Source organism: Pristiophorus japonicus, chromosome 5 (genome assembly GCF_044704955.1).
Source record: "Pristiophorus japonicus isolate sPriJap1 chromosome 5, sPriJap1.hap1, whole genome shotgun sequence".
Taxonomy (NCBI): domain Eukaryota; kingdom Metazoa; phylum Chordata; class Chondrichthyes; family Pristiophoridae; genus Pristiophorus; species Pristiophorus japonicus.
In genome coordinates, this window is record NC_091981.1 from 292,932,212 (window position 1) to 292,953,686 (window position 21,475).

General features: G+C 48.5%; 1 protein-coding gene and 2 pseudogenes across 12 annotated transcripts in view; all 3 read left to right on the top strand.

Annotated features, from left to right (window-relative positions):
- The window catches only part of LOC139264758 (uncharacterized), a 680,593-nt gene that overhangs the window by 481,824 nt on the left and 177,294 nt on the right, over nt 1-21,475 (top strand). For all 12 annotated transcript variants that reach the window (XM_070881817.1, XM_070881821.1, XM_070881822.1 and 9 more), the window contains 3 exons: nt 11,379-11,483; nt 18,096-18,143; nt 19,140-19,193. In XM_070881817.1, the coding sequence (XP_070737918.1) occupies nt 11,379-11,483; nt 18,096-18,143; nt 19,140-19,193 (207 nt within the window). The remainder of the gene's footprint in view (nt 1-11,378; nt 11,484-18,095; nt 18,144-19,139; nt 19,194-21,475) is intronic.
- On the top strand, nt 14,014-14,246 carry LOC139264867 (U2 spliceosomal RNA; annotated as a pseudogene).
- Nucleotides 14,375-14,612, top strand: LOC139264889 (U2 spliceosomal RNA; annotated as a pseudogene).

The following is a 21,475-nucleotide window of genomic DNA, read 5'->3' on the forward strand; positions in this document are numbered from 1 at the left end:
GCCGCCATTGGTTTTTCCGGCTGACTCACCGGTCGGCCCGTTCTGCTTTGCTGTCGAGTGGTCCGAGCCGCCATCGTGCTGCTTGGCACTCCGTCTCGGTTGTAGCCATGGCACCACGCAGCCCCGGTGGCCCAGTGAAGGCCTTGAAATGTCTGTGACAAGTTCACAGCATCCCTCCCCTTAAAGGGAAGGGTAAGGGCATTGAAACTTGCCTGTGCGACGCACAGAAGGTCACGCAGCATTGCCAAACCCGCCCAAGAAATGCCCCCAAACCTGCCTCACAGGGAAGTGAAGCGTGCGACATTGCACTCCACTTCCTGTGAGCAGCGCTAACTGCGATTTCCCGGCAGGGTTGGGACTTCTGCACTGGGCACAGGAAGCCCTGCCTCCCCTCGGTTACCGGCCCCAAACAGGACGTAACCAAATTTTCACACCATTCTGTTTTTTCTATTCTTCCTACCAAAGTTAATAACCTCACATTTCCACAAATTATTCACCATCTGCCGCGTTCTTCCCATCACTATATCCCTTTGCAGGCTCTTTGGGGAGAGATTGCACAGTACCTTGTTTGGAGCGATACCTTTTGTTGTAGCATAGAAACATAGACATAGAAAATAGGTGCAGGAGTAGGCCATTCGGCCCTTCGAGCCTGCATCACCATTCAATAAGATCATGGCTGATCATTCAACCTCAGTACCCCTTTCCTGCTTTCTCTCCATACCCCTTGATCCCTTTAGCCGTAAGGGCCATATCTAACTCCCTTTTGGATATATCTAACGAACTGGCTTCAACAACTTTCCGCGGTAGAGAATTCCACAGGTTCACCACTCTCTGAGTGAAGAAGTTTCTCCTCATCTCAGTCCTAAATGGCTTACCCCTTATTCTTAGACTGTGACCCCTGGTTCTGGAACTCCCCAGCAACGGGAACATTCTTCCTCTAACCTGTTCAATACCAGTTGATCCAGTCACTCCTCATATGTCAGTCATGCCATCCCAGGAATCAGTCTGGTAAACAATCTCTGTACTCCCTCAATAGCAAGAATGTCCTTCCTCAGATTAGGAGACCAAAACTGAACACAATATTCGAGATGTGGCCTCACAAAGGCTCTGTACATCTACAGTAAGACCTCCCTGCTCCGATACTCAAATCCTCTAGCTATGAAGGCCAACATGCCATTTGTCTTCTTCACCGTCTGCTGTACCTGCATGCCAACCTTCAATGACTGATGTACCATGACACCCCGGTCTCGTTGCACCTCCCCTTTTCTTAACCTGTCACCATTCAGATAATATTATGTCTTCCTATTTTTGCCACCAAAGAGGATAACCTCACATTTATCCACATTATACTGCACCTGCCATGCATTTGCCCACTCACCGAACCTGTCCAAGTCACCCTGCATCTCTTAGCATCCTCCTCACAGCTCATACCGCTACCCAGCTTAGTGTCATCTGCAAACATGGAGATATTACATTCAATTCCTTCATCTAAATCATTGATGTATATTGTAAATAGCTGGGGTCCCAACACTGAATCCTGCGGCACCCCACTGGTCACTGCCTGCCATTCTGAAAAGGACCCGTTTATTCCGACTCTCTGCTTCTTGTCTGCCAACCAGTTCTCTATCAACGTCAATACATTACTCTTGTGTGGGACCTTGTCAAAAGCCTTTTGAAAGTCCAAATACACCACATCCACTGGTTCTCCCTTGTCCACTCTAGTCGTTACATCCTCAAAAAATTCTAGAAGATTTGTCAAGCATGATTTCCCTTTCATAAATCCATGCTGACTTGGAACGATCCTGTCACTGCTTTCCAAATGTGCTGCTATTTCATCTTCAATAATTGATTCCTATATTTTCCCCACTACCGATGTCAGGCTAACCGGTCTATAATTATCCACTTTTTCTCTCCCTCCTTTTTAAAAAGTGGTGTTACATTAGCTACCCTCCAGTCCATAGGAACTGATCCAGAGTCGATAGTCTGTTGGAAAATGATCACCAATGCATCCACTATTTCTAGGGCCACTTCCTTAAATACTCTGGGATACAGACTATCAGGCCCTGGGGAATTATCGGCCTTCAATCCCATCAATTTCCCTAACACAATTTCCTGACTAATAAGGATTTCCTTCAGTTCCTCCTTTTCGCAAGACCCTCGAACCCCTAGTATTTCCAGAAGGTTATTCGTGTCTTCCTTAGTGAAGATAGATCCAAAGTATTTGTTCAATTGGTCTGCCATTTCTTTGTTACCCATTATAAATTCACCTGATTCTGACTGTAAAGGACCTATGTTGGTCTTCACTAATCTTTTTCTCTTCACATATCTACAGAAGCTTTTGCAGTCAGTTTTTATGTTCCCTGCAAGCTTCCTCTCATACTCTATTTCCCTCCTAATTAGACCCTTTGTCCTCCTCTGCTGAATTCTAAATTTTCCCAGTCCTCAGGTTTGCTGCTTTTTCTGACCAATTTATATGCCTCTTCCTTGGATTTAACACTATCCTTTATTTCCCTTGTTAGCCACGGTTGAGCTACCTTCCCTGTTTTATTTTTACTCCAGACAGGGATGTACAATTGTTGAAGTTCATCCATGTAATCTATAAATGTCTGCCATTGCCTATCCACCGTCAACCCTTTAAGTATCATTTCCTAGTCAATTCACGTCTCATACCATCGAAGTTACCTTTTCTTAAGTTCAGGGCCCTAGTCTCTGAATTAACTGTGTCACTCTCCATCTTAATAAAGAATTCTACCATATTATGGTCACTCTTGCCCAGGGGGCCTTGCACAACTAGATTGATAATTAGTCTTCTCTCATTACACAACACCCAGTCTAGGATGGCTAGTTCTCCAGTTGGTTCCTCGACATATTGCTCTAGAAAACCATCCCTAATACACTCCAGGAAATCCTCCTCCACCGCATTGCTACCAGTTTGGTTAGCCCAATCTATATGTAGATTAAAGTCGCCCATGATAACTGCTGTACCTTTATTGCACGCATCCCTAATTTCTTGTTTGATGCTGTCCCCTACCTCACTACTACTGTTTGGTGGTCTGTACACAACTCCCACTAGCGTTTTCTGCCCTTTAGTATTCCGCAGCTCTACCCATACAGATTCCACACCACCTAAGCTAATGTCCTTTCTTACTATTGCGTCAATTTCCTCTTTAACCAGCAACGCTACTCCGCCTCCTTTTCCTTTCTGTCTATCCTTCCTGAATGTTGAATACCCCTGGATGTTGAGTTCCCAGCCTTGGTCACCCTGGAGCTATATCTCCATAATCCAAATTATATCATAATCATCAATAGCTGCCTGTGCTATTAATTCATCCACCTTATTACGAATACTCCTCGCATTCAGGCTTGTCTTTTTAACACTCTTTGTCCCTTTAGAATTTTGCTGTAATGTGGCCCTTTTTGATTTTTGCCTTTGGTTTCTCTGCCCTCCACATTTACTATTCTCCTTTCTATCTTTTGCTTCTGCTCCCATTTTATTTCTCTCTGTCTCCCTGCATAGGTTCCCATCCCCCTGCCATATTAGTTTAACCCCTCCCCAACAGCACTAGCAAACACTCCCCCATGGACATTGGTTCCGGTCCTGCCCAGGTGCAGACCGTCCGGTTTGTACTGGTCCCACCTCCCCCAGAACCGGTTCCAATGTCCCAGGAATTTGAATCCCTCCCTCTTTCACCACTCCTCAAGCCACGCATTCATCTGAGCTATCCTGCTATTTCCACTCTGACCAGCACGTGGCACTGGTCGCAATCCTGAGATTACTATCTTTGAGGTCCTACTTTTTATTTTAACTCCTAGCTCCCTAAATTCAGCTTGTCGGACCTCATCCCACTTTTTACCTATATCGTTGGTACCTATATGCACCACGACAACTGGCTGTTCACCCTCCCTCTCCCGAATGCTCTGCAGCCGCTCCGAGACATCCTTGACCCTTGCACCAGGGAGGCAACATACCATCCTGCAAGCTCGGTTGCGACCGCAGAAACACCTATCTATCCCCCTTACACTATAGCTCTCCCACTCTTTTTCTTTTGCTTCTGTGCAAAAGTATCGCTGGGCACTACGTGAAGGACTCCGACTCAAACTTTCACTTGAGCGCTCCAGGAACGATGTGGATCACAGAATCAAGTGCTATCACTTCCCTTGGAGCACTAAAGCCAGCAGGAGGAGGCGGTAGCGGTGCAGAACTGCCTAATGTCATGAGAACATAAGAACATAAGAAATAGGAGCAGGAGTAGGCCATTCGGCCCCTCGAGCCTGCTCCGCCATTCAATAAGATCACGGCTGATCTGATCATGGACTCAGTTCCACTTCCCTGTCCACTCCCCATAACCCTTTACTGCCTTATCGCTCAAAAATCTGTCTATCTCCGCCTTAAATATATTCAATGACCCAGCCTACACAACTCACTGAGGCGGAGAATTTCATAGATTTACATCCCTCTGAGAGAAGAAATTCCTCCTCATCTCAGTTTTAAATGGGCGGCCTCTTATTCTGAGACTATGTCCCCTCGTTTTAGTTTCATCTATGAGTGGAAATATCCTCTCTGCATCCACCTTGTCGAGCCCCCTCATTATCTTATAATTTTCAATAAGATCACCTCTCATTCTTCTGAACTTCAATGTGTATAGGCTCAACCTACTCAATCTATCTTCATAAGTCAACCCCCTCATCTCTGGAATCAACCTAGTGAACCTTCTCTGAATAGCCTCCAATGAAATTATATCCTTCCTTAAATACAGAGAATAAAACTGTACACAGTACTCCAGGTGTGGTCTCACCAATAGCCTGTACAGTTGTAGCAGGACATCTCTGCTTTTATACTCCATCCCCCTTGCAATAAAGGCCAACATTCCATTTGCCTTCCTGATTACTTGCTGTACCTGCATACTAACCTTTTGTGTTTCATGCACAAGGACCCCAGGTCTCTCTGTACTGCAGCACTCTGCAATCTTTCTCCATTTAAATTATAATTTGCTTTTCTATTATTTGTGCCAAAATGGATAACCTCACATTTTCCTACATTATACACCATCTGCCAAATTTTTGCTCACTCACTTAGATCTTATAGAAACATTTAAAATCATGAAAGGGATAGACAAGATAGAGGCAGAGAGGTTGTTTCCACTGGTCGGGGAGACTAGAACTAGGGGGCACAGCCTCAAAATACGGGGGAGCCAATTTAAAACCAAGTTGAGAAGGAATTTCTTCTCCCAGAGAGTTGTGAATCTGTGGAATTCTCTGCCCAGGGAAGCAGTTGAGGCTAGCTCATTGAATGTATTCAAATCACAGATAGATAGATTTTTAACCAATAAGGGAATTAAGGGTTATGGGGAGCGGGCGGGTAAGTGGAGCTGAGTCCACGGCCAGATCAGCCATGATCTTATTGAATGGCGGAGCAGGCTCGAGGGGCTAGATGGCCTACTCCTGTTCCTAATTCTTATGTTCTTATGTTCTTATGTTCTTTGTTCACTTATACTGTCTCTATCTCTTTGCAGATTTTTTGTTTCTCCTCACAATTTGCTTTCCCACCTATCTTTGTACCATCAGCAAACTTGGCTACATTACACTCGGTCTCTTCATCCAAGTCATTAATATAGATTGTAAATAGTTGAGAACCCAGCACCGATCCCTGCAGCACCCCACTAGTCATTGTTTGCCAACCGGAAAATGACCCGTTTATCCCGACACTCTGTTCTCTGTTAGTTAGCCAATCCTCTATCCATGCGAATATAGTACCCCCAACCCCGTGGGATATTATCTTGTGCAGTATGGGGATCAAGGGGTATGGCGAGAAAGCAGGAATGGGGTACTGAAGTTGCATGTTCAGCCATGAACTCATTGAATGGCGGGGAAGGCTCGAAGGGCCAAATGGCCTACTCCTGCACCTATTTTCTATGTTTCTATGTGGCACCTTATCGAATGCCTTCTGGAAATCCAAATACACCACATCCACTGGTTCCCCTTTAACCACCCTGCTCATTACATCCTCAAAGAACTCCAGGAAATTTTTCAAGGGCAGTGCTGCCAGGAATGGAGGCTCCTGCCCTCCCTTAAAGGGAAGGGCCATCACTGCAGGCTGTGGAGCTGAGTCCATGATCAGATCAGCCGTGATCTTATTAAATGGTGGAGTAGGCTCGATGGACCAAATGGCCTACTCCTGCTCCTATTTCTTAAGTTCTTATTATTATTGCCATTCCTTTCTTACAAGCCTCCATTATTTCTTGATTTATACTTTGTGCAACAGTGTAGCTGCTGTTAGGGCCTGTAGACTATGCCCACCAGTGACTTCTACCCCTTATTATTTCTTCTCTGCACCCAAACTGATTGCACATCTTACACAAAAGCAAAATACTGCGGATGCTGGAATCTGGAGTAAAAACAGAAAATGCTGGAAATCTCAGCGGGTCAGGCAGCATCTGTGGAGAGAGAGCAGAGTTAATGTTTTGGGTCGATGACCCTTTGTCAGAACTGGAGTGTGTTTGGAAAGAACAGATTCTTAACAATGACTGAAAGAGGGAGGGGAAGAAAGACCACAAGGGAAGGTCTGTGATAGGGTAGAAGGCAGGAGAGATTAGAGAGACAAAAGGGATGATGGGCCGAATTTAAATCATAATGCCAGGAGTTAGAAAAACATTAGTCACGATGGGGTGTGAATGGTGGGATGATAACCAGCTGCCATTAGAGACAAGGAGATTGTGCATTCTGATCCTCTGAGCCAATATCGTTTCTCATTACTGCATTGATCTCATCCTTTATTAACTGAGCTACCCCACCTCCTTTTCCTTTCTGCTTATCCTTCCGAATTGTCAAATACCCCTGAATATTCAGTTCCCAGCCTTGGTCACCTTGCAACCACGCCTCTATAATGGCAATCATATCATACCCGTTTATATCTATTTGCGCCTTCAACTCATCTATCTTGTTACGAATGCTGCATGCATTCAGATAAAGAGCTTTAAATTGAACTTTTTTACCATTTTTCCCTGCTTTGACCCCACTTTTTGATACATTCTGTCCCTTGCGGTCACACTCTAGTTATAATTTGCCCCACTGCTACCCTGCTCTATTGCCTTTTCCTTGCTCTTTGACTTTTTAAATTTCCGCTCACTTGAAACATAGAAACATAGAAAATAGGAGCAGTAGTCGGCCATTCGGCCCTTCGAGTCTGCACTGCCATTCAATATGATCATGGCTGATCCTCTATCTCAACACCATATTCCCGCTTTTACCCACTACTAATACAAAAGCAAAATACTGCGGATGCTGGAATCTGAAATATAAACAGAAAATGCTGGAAATCTCGGTGGGTCAGGCAGCATCTGTGAAGAGAAAAGCAATTTAACATTTCGGGTAGACTATCCTTCGTCAGAGCCTCTCACCCCTCTATTGTGTTTAAAGCCCTCTCTACAGCCCTAGTTATTCTATTCGCCAGGACACTAGTCCCAGCACGGTTCAAGTGAAGCCCATCCCAACAAACAGCTCCCTCTTACCCCAGTACTGGTGCCAGTGACCCATGAACCGAAAACTATTTCTCCCACATCAGTCTTTGAGCCACGTGTTCATCTCTCTGATCTTATTTACCCTATGTAAATTTACTTGTGGCTCAGGTAGCAATCCAGAGATTATTATCTTTGTAATTCTGCTTTTTAATTTAGCCCCTAGCTGCTCAGACTCTCTCAGCAGAATATCTTTCTTTGTTCGACGGCCTTTGTGAGGTCAAAGAAGGCCATGTACAGAGGTTGGTGCCACTCCCTGCATTTCTCTTGAATTGACGTGCGGTGAAGATCATGTCCATTGTGTCCCGTAGTGGGCGGAATCCGCATTGCGACTCTGGGAGGAGCTCTTCAGCTACTGGGAGAAGGTAATTGAGGAGGATTCTTGCCATGACTTTCCCCGGAGCAGACAGCAGGGAACTCCTCTCTAACTACCACAATCAGACTTGTCACCTGTCTTGAAGATAGCCACGACTACAGCATCTTTCAGATCCCCTGACATGCATTCCTCCTTCCAAATAAGGTAGATGAGTTCATGGATTCACGCCAATAGTGCTTCTCTGCCATGATTTAGTGTTTCGGTGGGGATTCCCTCTGCTCCTGAGGCCTTGTTGTTCTTCAGTTGTCAGATGGCCTTTTCAACCTCATGCCTGGTTGGGCTTGTGCTTAGGTGCTGACGGGTAGCATGTTGCGGGATGGAGTCGAGGACACTCACGTCGAAGACAGAGTCTCGGAGATCTAAGGAGATCTTTGAAGTGCTCCGTCTAGCGGGCACTGACTGCCTCACTGTCCTTGATGAGTACCTCTCCATTCTTGGCTCTCAGTGGGGTAGGACCTTGGGTGCTTGGGCAAAAGGTGATCTTGACTGCGCTAAAGAATCCACGCACGTCGTGGTTGTCGGCTAGTTGCTGGATCTCCTGCGCTTTCTCCACCCAACCATCTGTTCTTTAGGTTGTGAGTTTAATGTTGCACCTTGGCCTTCAGCCATCTATAGAGCTGCTTTCATGCTCTCGAGTTGTGTTGCAGCTTCCAGTTCAGCAATGCCTTGCGCTTGCAGCTTATTAGTTCCTGGATCTTCTGGTTGGTCTCGTCGAACCAGTCTTGATGTTTCCTGGTCGAGCATCTCTTCACAGGTGCTAATTATGGAGGCCTTGAGGCCAGACTAGGCAATGTGGACTCTCTGCCTCTCCGGTTCACTGGAAGTCGTCAGGTTGCTTGTGAGGTGCTGGCTGAATAGGGCTTTCTTAGCAGGGTCTTTGAGTGCTCCAGCATTGATTTTCCTGTGGCAGCGTTTCTGTTGCCTCCGTTGTTTTGATGGAAATAACAAAGTGAATTCGGTGGTGGTCAGTCCAGCAGTGTCACGGTACGGGTGATGCGCATGTCCTTGCGATCCTTCACTCGAACGATGACGTAGTCTAGCAGATGCCAGTGCTTGAAGCGAGATTATTGCCATGATGCCTTGTACTTGTCTCTCTGACAGAACAAGGTGTTGGCTATGACACGACCATGTTCTAAGCATTTTGTCAGGAGGAGGCTACTATTGGAGTTATTTTTCCCTACCCTCTCTCTGCCGTTTACACCTCCACATAGGTCTATGTCCTTTCCAACTCTGGCATTAAAGTCGCAAAGTCGAATCAGCTTGTCACCCATTGGAACTCGGAACAGGGATTTTTCAAGGCTGGAGTAGAATTCCTCTTTGGTCTCGTCTGTAGCTTCCAGTGTTGTGGCATATGCACTGATGACCATAGCACACTAGTTCTGGGTTAGGGTTAGTCGAAGAGTCATGAGGTGTTCGTTTATCCTTCAAGGGGAGTCTCTGAGACGCCCAACTAGTTCATTTTTTATGGCAAAGCCTACCCCATGGAGGCGACGTTCTTCTCCTGGTTTACTTGTTCCTTGAGCTGGCCATTCCCTCAGGAGCGAGGTCGGGGCCCAGGAGCGAGTTCGGGGCCCAGGAGCGAGGTCAGAACCCAGGAGCGAAGTCGGGGGCCCAGGAGCGAGGTCGGGGCCCAGGAGCGAGGTCGGAGCCCAGGAGTGAGGTCGGGACCCAGGAGTGAGGTCGGGGGCCCAGGAGCGAGGTCGGGGCCCAGTTGCGAGGTCGGGGGCCCAGGAGCGAGATCGGGGCCCAGGAGTGAGGTCGGGGGCCCAGGAGTGAGGTCGGGGCCCAGGAGCGAGGTCGGGGCCCAGAAGCGAGGTCGGGGCCCAGGAGCGAGGTCGGGGGCCCAGGAGCGAGGTCGGGACCCAGGAGCGAGGTCGGGGCCCAGGAGCGAGGTTGGGGGCCCAGGAGCGAGGTCGCGGGCCCCAGGAGCGAGGTCGGGGCCCAGGAGCGAGGTCGGGGGCCCAGGAGCGAGGTCGGGGCCCAGGAGCGAGGTCGGGGCCCAGGCGGGGTCCAGAAGCGAGGTCGGGGGCCCAGGAGCGAGGTCGGGGGCCCAGGAGCGAGGTCGGGGCCCAGGAGCGAGGTCGGAGCCCAGGAGTGAGGTCGGGGCCCAGGAGCGAGGTCGGGGCCCAGGAGCGAGGTCGGGACCCAGGAGTGAGGTCGGGGCCCAGGAGTGAGGTCGGGGCCTAGAAGCGAGGTCGGGACCCAGGAGTGAGGTCGGGGCCCAGGAGCGAGGTCGGGGCCCAGGAGCGGGGACGGGACCCAGAAGCGGGAACAGGACCCAGGAGCGAGGTCGGGGCCCAGGTGCGAGGTCGGGGGCCCAGGAGTGAGGTCGGGGGCCCAGGAGCGAGGTCGGGGCCCAGGAGCGAGGTCGGGGCCCAGGAGTGAGGTCGGGACCCAGGAGTGAGGTCGGGGGCCCAGGAGCGAGGTCGGGGGCCCAGGAGCGAGGTCAGGACCCAGGAGGGAGGTTGGGACCCAGGAGCGAGGTCGGGGCCCAGGAGCAAGTTCGGAAGGAGCGGGGCCCGGGACCCAGGTGAGATCTGGACCCAGGAGATCCGACATCTTGCTGGGCTTCACCTTGCTGCTGGGTCCTGACCTTGCTACCAAAGCAAGTGAATACACATTAAATGCTAGGACCCTGAGAACAAAGAGGAACAAAGGACCTTGGAGTGCATGTCCACAGATCCCTGAAGGTAGCAGGCCAGGTAGATAAGGTGGTTAAGAAAACATACGGAATACTTAACTTTATTAGCCGAGGAATAGAATATAAGAGCAGGGAGGTTAAGCTTGAACTGTATAAAACACTAGCTAGGTCAAGACTAGGTCAGAACTGCATTCAGTTCTGGTCACCACATTACAGGAAAGATGTGATTGCACTAGAGAGGGTATAGAGGAGAATTGCGAGGATTTTGCCAGAACTGGAGAATTTTGGCTATGAGGAAAGATTGGACAGGCTGGGTCTGCTTTCTTTGGAATGGAGGAGGCCAAGGGGGAGACCTGATTGATCTGTATAAAATGATGGGTCTGGATAGAGTGGATAGGAAAGACCTATTTCCCTTAGCAGAGGGATCAACAACCAGGAGGAATAGATTTAAAGTAATTGGTAGGAGATTTAGAGGGGATTTGAGGGGATATTTTTTCACCCAGAGGGTGGTGGGGGTCTGGAACTCACTGCCTGAAAAACCCTCACCACATTTAAAAGATACTTGGATGTGCACTTGAAGTGCCATAACCTACAAGAGCTGGAAAGTGGGATTAGACCGGATAGCTCTTTGTCGGCTGGCACAGACATGATGGGCCAAAATGGCCTCCTTCCGTGCTGTAAATTTCTAGGCTTCTATCAGGAGATATTAGGGCAAATGACCAAAAGTTTGGTAAAAGAAGTAGGTTTTAAGAAGTGTCTTAAAGGAGGATAGCGAGTCGGAGAAGTCTTAAATGTTCTTTAAATGTAAGGCTACTATTTACTACTTCCATTCTGTGCTAAATTACAGAGACCTTGATGAGGAAACAGTATGATCCTAAGGACAGGGATGTGATCATGGCGCAGTATAGGCAAGCAGTGGGTGCACCAGCATTCAGGCCTCAAAGAGTGCTACGTAAGTACTGAAAAACAAAACTTTAACTGAGGGACACCGGAGTCCATTTTTTTTAAAGTGTTGCAGTTTTAAGGAAGGGTCAGTGGTGCACAGCACTGCTAGTCCAACGTTACAATGGAAGATCAGTCCAGATACTCTCATACCCAATGCAAAAGTACGCTCTTTATGAACCCAAGTATAATGGACTGGATTTTTCGGCTCCCTTGCACATTTGGAGGGGCAGTAAAGGGTCTTTTAAGGTGTAACTGTGGGTAGCCAGCTTTTACCACTCGGTCGGCAAGTTTGGCTCAGGGTTTGCAGCGGTGCAAAAACCTACCAGCCCGCCCTCTAGTTTCTATGAGATCATGACGTCAGTCGTCATACAATGCTCCGCTGGTGACCCAGATGCAGGTGGTCCCACAGTCCGGTATTTGCACTGTATTTATTTTAAGGGAGGAGGATCCGACATCACAGATCACATTGCCTGCAACGTTTGTCCACAGCACGCTGCATGAAGCTCTGCCTTCAAAGTGGTTATTTTATCTGCCATTATAGTGTCCTTACCTTTTCAGTGAAAGAATTTAATAGGGGTATTACTAGTTCACCAGTGTATCATCCTCCATGCTATTGCTTGGCGGTGTCAGGATAGAACAAGGGCTCTTGGCCATGTCGGCCCATGGATTAGGAGAGGCCAAAGACGTCTGCAGAGGAGGGCTTACCCACCACCAACGTTTACAGGCACCAACGCTCATACCTTTAGCTCTCTGAGAAGCAGTGTGTGAGAAGGCTGCGCTTCCGAAAGGAAGTGCTGATAGAGATATGCCATCTCCAGCAGGCTGGGCCGCTTTGGATGCAGCCTTCAATACTCCCCTCAACAGGTATCCAAATTCATTGTGGCGTGCTGGATGCTGCCCAACGTGGCCAGCATGAGGGGCCAGACATTGCCAGTGGGGACTGCAGGCCCATCTCAGGAGGAGGACGAGGTCACTGAAGAGGAGCCTGGCGAGGCCCCGATTGGATAGCTATACCATCCACAGGGGAGGCAGCGTGAAAATGTTACCGGACCAAGAGTTGCACTTCGCCAGCTCACAATGGATCGGTTTTCCTAAATGGAGGAAGCTGAGGGATAGAGCTAATACTGGACACGGTCTGTGCCCCCATAAAGACACATCTCCGGTGAACATTGAAATGAAACACAAGACACCAACGACAAATGATCAAAGCAAAATTTTAGTGCAACAAAGTAACAAACACTCCCCCCACCAAAAGAAAACCATTCAATGTACAATGTTCTGTTGCAGGGCACTGAACAACAATGAAGTTAATTAAATCAACGTAACTATTTACAGGCGTAATAAACAAAAATGAGGGCACCCCCACAACCTTGTCCTTAACATTATTCGGACTTTCCCTGCGCTTCCACCCTCCCCACCCCCCGCCTACCCTTTAGCCCCTTCTCTCTATGCTGCTGCTCCTGATTGAGGCCTCAGTACCTAAAGCAAGGCTATGTGAGGGCTGCTGTGTTAGGGCGGGCAGACACTGCAGATGGCCGAGGACGATGGCCTGGACCAGCTCTGACCTGAAAGGCCCGGCTATGGACTGCTACACCTCAGCATTGGCGACAGCAGTCTCTGGTGGATCAGCAGTGGCCCACGTTAGGTGCATGGTCGGAAGAAGGACAGCCCCCTCCATATCCTGGGGACCACTGACACACGGGACTGGGCTTCAACATCCCGAGCACGATGTATGACCACAAACCGCTGGCCTGCTTCTGCACTGTCGCTTCCCCGTTGCACAGAGAGGATGGCAGCAGTCGGTGATCACATGCCCATCACCAAGCTGGGGCAGAGCTTGTGCCTGCGATGCGATTGCTGCTGCAACGTCTCCCATGGCATGCGCCACACACTCCGCAACACCACTGTCGCTGCTGGAGCCCCATCTGCCTCTGTGAGTGAGCACGGATTGTTGTTGTCTGACAGAAAAATAACACACTGACATATCTTAAGCCTGAAGCAATTACACTCAAGTTAATTACAGAAGTTAAAATTGAACAGAAACAGGAACACATATCATAGATTTAACTTAATTGCAATGTTTTACTTACAAAGTAATAAATGTTTTGAATCTCCAGTATATCTCAGAGGTAACATTCTTAGCTTAGATTAAAGTCTAGAAATCCATCTTGGGCTGCGGTGTAAATCGGGTGATATTGGATTGGCCGCCCGTTATACCCTGCTCGCCGAGGGATGGAACGTCGCTGAACCAATTGTACACTGGACCATTGCTGCTGCTGCCTGAGGAGGGTAGATGCGTTCTTCAAGTATCTGCTGTACAGGTCCTCTGGCAATTCTCAGGGCGTCCTCCCTCAGAAGGACGTTTCCCATGTGAGTTTACCAAAATGGTGAACCAAGCCGCTATCAGTCTGAGAAGACGGACGTCTGGCGGCCCTTACCTGAAAGGAGGAGAGCATGCCAGGAGATCTCAGAGATGCCGTAATCGTGACCATCTTCAAAAAAAGGGATAAGTCCGACTGCGGCAACTACAGAGGAATCGCGCTTCTCGGCCTTTTGGCTAAGATCATGCGTAACTGACCTGACCAGCCACCATGACCTCCGGGTGGTTTCTCCCTGGTCAGGAAGGTATATGCTTGCTTTTTTGGAAACAGGAGGTGGGTGGGGTGGCTTGACCCATCCACCTCCACGGAGGTGTGTGGGGTGGCTTGACCCATCCACCTCCATGGCACGAACCTGGTATTGCAGTACTTCCAGGAACGGTGCAGTGGCTCTAGGCCTTTTGGCTAAGAGCATTGGCGCAGAGTGATCCTTGGCATGTGCAAGGTGACCTCTGGCGTTTGTGATTTGACAAAGAATTGGAACGATTGGCTACGAATTTAAAAAAAAAACTACAGAGGAATCGCTTCTCGGCCTTTTGGCTAAGATCATGCGTAACTGACCTGACAGGGGAGTAACCATGACCCCAATGTGGTTCTCCCTGGATCAGGAAGGTGATTCTCCTATGCTTTTTGGAAACAGGAGGTGGGTGGGGTGGCTTGACCCATCCACCTCCACGGAGATGTGTGGGGGGCCTGACCCATCCACCTCCATGGCACGAACCTAGTATTGCAGTACTTCCAGGAACGGTGCAGTGGCTCTAGGCCTTTTGGCTAAGAGCATTGGCGCAGAGTGATCCTTGATGTGTGCAAGGTGACCTCTGGCGTTTGTAATCTGACAAAGAATTGGAAAGATTGGCAACGAAAAAAAAAAAAAAAACTACAGAGGAATCTCCCTGCTGTCAGCCACTGGGAAAGTCATCGCTAGAATCCTCCTCAACCGTCTTCTCCCTGTGGCTGAGGAGCTCCGCCCAGAGTCACATTGCGGATTCCGTCCACTAAGGGGTACAACGGACATGATCTTCACTGTGCGACAACCACAAGAGAAATGCAGGGAACAGCACCAACCCTTGTACATGGCCTTCTTTGACCTCACAAAAGCCTTTGACACTGTCAACCATGAGGGACTATGGAGCGTCCTCCTCCGTTTCGGCTGCCCCCAAAAGTTTGTTACCAATCTCCACCTGCTCCACGACGACATGCAGGCCGTGATCCTGACCAACAGATCCACCACAGACCTAATCCACGTCCGGACGAGGGTCAAGCAGGGCTGCGTCATCGCGCCAACCCTCTTCTTGATCTTCCTCGCTGCAATGCTCCATCTCACTCTCAACAAGCTCTTCGCTGGAGTGGAACTAAACTACAGAACCAATGGGAACTTGTTCAACCTTCTTTGTCTCCAGGCTAGATCTAAGGTCATCCCATCCTCTGTCATCGAACTACGGTACGCGGACGATGCTTGTATCTGCGCATATTCAGAGGCCGAACTCCAAGCCATTGTCAACATCTTCACCGAGGTGTACGAAAGCATGGGCCTTATGCATACCATCCATAAGGCAAAGGTCCCCCATCAACCTGACCCCGCCAGACTGCACTGCCCCCCCCCCCCCGGTCATCAAAATTCATGGCGCGGCCTTGGACAACGTGAACCATTTTCCATACCTTGGGAGCCTACTATCAGCGAGGGCAGGCATAGATGACGAGGTCCAACACCGCCTCCAGTTTGCCAGCGCAGCCTTCGGTCGCCTGAGGAAGAGAGTGTTTGAAGACCAGGACCTCAAATCTGGCACCAAGCTTATGGTCTACAGGGCTGTAGTGATACCCGCCCTCCTATATGGCTCAGAGACGTGGACCATATACAGTAGATACCTCAAAACACTGGAGAAATACCACCAGCACTGCCTCCGCAAGATCCTGCAAATCTACTGGGAGGATAGACGCACGCTAGACGTCAGTGTTCTCGTTCAGGCCAACATCCCCAAAATCGAAGCACTGACCACACTCAACCAGCTCTGTGGGGCGGGCAATATCGTTTGCATGCCGACACAAGACTCCCAAAGCAAGCGCTCTACTCGGAACTCTGACACGGCAAACGAGCCGCTGGTGGGCAGAGGAAACATTTCATGGACACCCTTAAAGCCTCCTTGATAAAGTGCAACATCCCCACCTGGGAATCCCTGGCCCAAGACCGCCCTAAGTGGAGGAAGAGCATCTCAAGCCTCATCGCCGAGAGCATGCAAAAATCAAGCGCAGACGGCGGAAGAAGCGTGCGACAAACCAGACTCCCCACCCACCCTTTCCTTCAACCACTGTCTGTCCCATCTGTGACAGAGACTGTAATTCCCGTATTGGACTGTACAGTCACCTGAGAACTCACTTTTAGAGTGGAAGCAAGTCTTCCTCGATATCGAGGGACTGCCTCTGATGTGCCTATGATGATGAAAATACGTAGCCCCATATGTTATTCATTTCCATTGACTGTGATTTTTTAAATTTGCATTACAAAATATTCCTTGATATAATTAATAGTGGTAACTTGGTAAAGTTTGATTAATACAGCTGAGAATAGGGTTATCACAAAAAATTTGCATTTTAAATCAGTGTCAATCCGCCACCAATCTGCTTTTAGCACAATGTTTTTTGAAACTAGTGCAAACTATCACGGGAGCTCAATTTTGCATTGAAAGTAATTTGCGCTTAAATTCCGGGATCTATTGCGCCAATTACAGCGATATTGGGCGAATGGCCCCGAAAAAAACAGCACAATTGAGCGGAAACTCCAGGCCATGAACATTGTTTTGCCTGAGGGCTGATTACATGGTAATTCTCCTGATGTTGCATTTTAAAATATCAATTTATTGCGGTGAGCATTATTCCCTATTGGGGAAGGAGCTTGCTAGAGATGGTGGACTGCTGACCAGGGATTTAATTAAAATAGATATCTTTTTCATTTTCCTTTTTGTCTCCAGGCAAACAGCAAAGCAAGTACCCTCTTTCGTGCAATCACATCTTTCCTGTAATGTGGTGACCAGAACTGTACGCAGTGCTCTAGCTGTGTCCTAACGAGTGTCGTATACTGTTCAAGAGTAACTTCCCTACTTTTATATTCAATGCCTCGGCTATTCTCTTGGGTTATATCACCACTTTTTCATTGAAGTGCAACCAAAAACACTTCCCACGGGAGCAAAAGCACTTGTCAAACTGCAGCCTAATTTAAGATTAAAAAGTGCATCCCCCTCTCCTCCCCCTCCCGCCGTGGTATTTTTCAGCTTTAGTCAGATATTCATTCACATCAACACTTCCAGTTCAGGACCTCAGTTTACACATCCATAACTCACCTTTGTCTGCATTACAGCACATGGGACAGGAACATTAAAAAAAAGTTTTGCTTGAAGAGGTTCATCAAGACACTTAGGGGGAGAAATGTACATCCTTTGAGCTTCCCGTGGGGTGGGGGGGGACGGACGTTAATGGAGGGCGAACGATTTCTCGCCCAGGGTGGGGTGGTGCTGCCACCTCCAGTGAAATTGCGTAGGAGCTAACAAAGGCACAAAACCGGTAGTGCCCCGGGCCACTGCGCCGGCGATGATGATGTCACTTCCGCCCCGCTGCTGCCGACTGCTCCTAAGTACGTCATCAAAGAGCCCACCGCCAATCTCCCACACCTCCATCCAAATTCAGCTGCAAAAATCTTCTTTGAGGATGCAACGAACAGGGTGGCTAAAGGGGAACCAGTGGATGTGGTGTATTTGGACTTCCAGAAGGCATTTGAAGGTCACAGGAACAAACTCCCAGCCTCAACTTTAGGAACACAGGACCACTGATGTCCCATGGCGATATTTGACCTGAGTTTGGTCAAGGGGCAGGAATGTGTCCAGTCATGGTATTTCCAGCTGCTCCAGAACATTCGTTTTGGTGACATTGTTACTGATGCTTAAAAGTTGGTGAAACTGACTGCTGCTAGACCTAATGACGAGCAGCCAATAGACCCCCACATAAATTCCCACTCAACCTTCCCGCTCAATCTTTCCATCGCAGTTTTTAACATCCAATTAACCAGACAAAGACATGATTTAATGTCTCATCTAAAGATTGCACCGCTAACAATGCAGTATTTGTCAGTAGACAGTACCTCGAGTCAAGGACGGCATTCAACATTATTGTATCCACACTTTGTTAGCGCTTAGATTTATTTAGTTGTGCAAGACTCTTACTGACCACTTTCATTCCATGCTTTATAACAGCCCCGTCAGCCTACAATGTGGATCGTAGACAACCATGGCCACAAAGGGGTAAGTATTGAAAAGAGAAACTTGAACTAAGGGACACTTAAGACTTTTTTTTAAAAGTGCTGCAGTTTTAAGAGAGTTTCAATGGAGCACAGCTAGTCCAAAGTTACGGTTGAAATTCAATGGGGCTGAAATTGCCCCCCCCCGCCCGAAACGGGGCGCACGCAACTGGTTTTGAGTGTTTTTACCGCCGCGGTGGTTGAGGTCGCCTCTTGAGCGAAATTCTGCTCTTTGTTTTTTTTAAAAATCGGATCCGAAAGTCGCTTTTAATGGGGGTGGTTATGTAGTGGTGGCAACACTACAGGGTCGGAAGTTGGCGGGGGTGCGAATTGGCCACTGCGATGATGTCATCACGGCACCGTATCACCAAGGCTCTTCTCTTCAATTAAAGGGGGGAGCCTGAGCGATCATTAAACTTCGGTCCACTGGGCCACCAGGGAGGGTTTTGGCCGGGCCAGCGGCCTGGCACCCCAGAGGGAGTGCCATGCTGTGTCTGTTGGCGGCCCGACTGAATCTGGGGGCGTAATTGTCAGGCCGACATGGCTGACAAAAATAACATAGCGGCAGTAGGGCCTCCCCTTTAACGGGAGCCGCGCTGCCATTGGAGAAGGTCTCAGCCTCACTGGACCACCGCGGAAAAATGTGTTTTGGCACTGGCGGGCGGGCTGAAGATTTTCACGCCGGAGTTTTGTCGTCAGGGGGTTAAATCGACGGTACACACTGTGATATGGCACTGAACACGGATCGGCAGCTGTGGAGTGGTGGGGGGGGGGGCGCGGGGCACCACTGGGATAACACGGGAGCGGAATTTTGATGATGGCGGCCATTACACGAAAAGTCGGCGGCCATTGCACTCTGCAGCTTGGCCGCTGCTTTCTGGTTAAGAGGTCTTAAGGAAAGGGGCAATTTCCACAACATCTGTAGCTCCTAGATTTATTTTGTTGTGCAAGACTCTTACCCTAAAGCTAACCCTAACCCCTTTCATTCCATGTTTTATAGTAGAGGAACCATTCGACCTGAGTACACCTACGGACAGATTTGTTTACTTCGCTCGTAAGTAATGAAAACAGAAAGTTGAATACAAGGGACACATAAGACTTCTTTTAAAAAGTGTTGGGGGCCACAATTGCTCTCCGCCTGAAACGAGCTGCTCGCACCGCATTATATTTGCTTTTGCCTCCACAGTGGTTGAGGTCGCCTCTTGAGCGACGGTCTTCTCTTTGATTTTTTGGCGATTTGGATCTGGAAGTCGCTCTTAATGGGGACGGAAACACGTCGGTGGCAACACCAGAGGGGCTCAAAATGCTCCCACTTCCCCCCCCCCCCCCATTGCTTCCCCCTCAGTCAGAGTCCCACATACTGCCTCGGATCCTGATGTTTCAGGAGGAGCAGTCCTTGGCGGGGCCCTGACAGGCCCTGAAACATAGGACATGCACTAAAAGTGTCGGAAGCAATCACAGCTGGGAAGTGAGCAGTCTGCCTCTACCTCTCCTGAAGCCAAAGGGGTTGCACCTCCTCAAAGCACTCGGAAAAGGCAAAAAGACAGAATCCTAACTGCAAAAGCGTATGCACAAAGCTGTTTGCCAAAATGTTAGTATTAAGTTTCAGTTTTATTTATGACTCACATTAATGTATTTCTTTGCACTACTTTCCCTTGTCCATTTTTGCCTGCTACCTGAGAAGTGGCTTTGTCACTTGGAGTGAATGGTGAGACATTACGTAACCTCAGGCAATGGAGCTTTGCTTTATAGGAATGATTTGGTCATTTTAGGACTGCTTTGTGGTGATTGTGTGGGGCGGGGAAGTTGGGACAGCAGCTGAGAGCCTTATGGGTGCACTGAACATAAGGACATAAGGAACAGGAGCAGGAGTAGGCCATTTGGCCCATCGAGCCTGCTCTGCCATTTAATAAGATCATGGCTGATCTGATCTTGGGCTCAGCTCCACTTCCCTGCCCGCTCCCGAGGTGCAACCTAAATAAACTGGGCAATTGTGAGGCAATCCAAGCCCTCCTTCTCCACCTCAGGTTTCTCCTCCTCATCCTCCTCCTTCTCATGTTCCACCTGTTCCTCCTCCTCCTCTGAAGAGGCTGTGTGCTCTGCACCATGATCACCCTGCAGCTCCAGTCCTCACTGCTGCGCTATGTTGTACAGCACACAGCATGCGACGATGATTCTGGAGACCCTGGCTGGTGAATACGATCTGTCAAAACATCTGAAGTGCAGCTTCATCATGCCAATAGCTTGCTCTATGACACATCTGGTGGACATGTGGCTTTCATTATATCGTTGGTGTCACAGGCAAGGCCAGCATTTATTGCCTATCCCTAATTGCCCTCGAGAAGTGATGGTGAGCAGCCTTCTACAACTGACTGGTTTGCTCGGTTATTTCAGAGTCAACCACATTGCTGTGGATTTGGAGTCACATCTCGGCCAAATAAGGATGACAAGATTTCCTTCCCAAAAAGGACATTAGCGAACCAGATGGGATTTTACAACAATCCAGTAGTTACCATTACTCTGATTTTATTCCAGATTTATTAAATTAATTTAATTTAAATCCCCCAGCTACAGTGGGATTTGAACTCATCTCCAGAGATCATTAATCTAAGCTTCCAAATTACTAAGCCAGTGACATAACCACTACACTACTGCACTTGATAACATGCTTTAAGTGTTTTTTCCGGCTGACACTTAATGAAGTAGCACAATGGCCATTGAGCTCCCACCTTCCCTTCACAGACGAGATTCCTGAGGTCCGTGAATCCCGTGCGCAACCAGTTAAAGTTGGAACCTCACCTTAAAAAGGTTGTTAAGGGTCTCTAAACGAGCAGTTAAGTATCTCAATGAGGTCACCCGCCTCTCGCATCCCAGTTAAATGCGGTAGTTGATGGGATGATAGTGGGTTCCCGACACCTTGTCAATTTCAGCGCTTTTAACCGTTGACCCATACCCCAGCCCGCACGCCCTGCAATGTGAACATCCCAGCCCTCATCTCTCTGAATGACAGACAAATAACCAACTGACAAACCATTGACCTGACGCCTGAGGCTACAATTACGAATCAAGTTTATTACCAAAGTAAAAATTGAACAGAAACATGTAGAGACATAACATATATCTCTAAATTACAATGTTTTACTTATAATTCCTGTTTCAAATTAATAAATAATTTGAATCTCCAGTATACCTGAGCTAACATTCTTAGTTTAAACCAGGGCCGTGATTTTTCTGACCTTGGCGAGTGATGTCAGTGGTGGCTCCCGTACATGCTGCTGGCTGCATCCCAGCCTCTAAAATCAATTACCCTTGATGGGGCTTGTTAAGCCCGCTCAG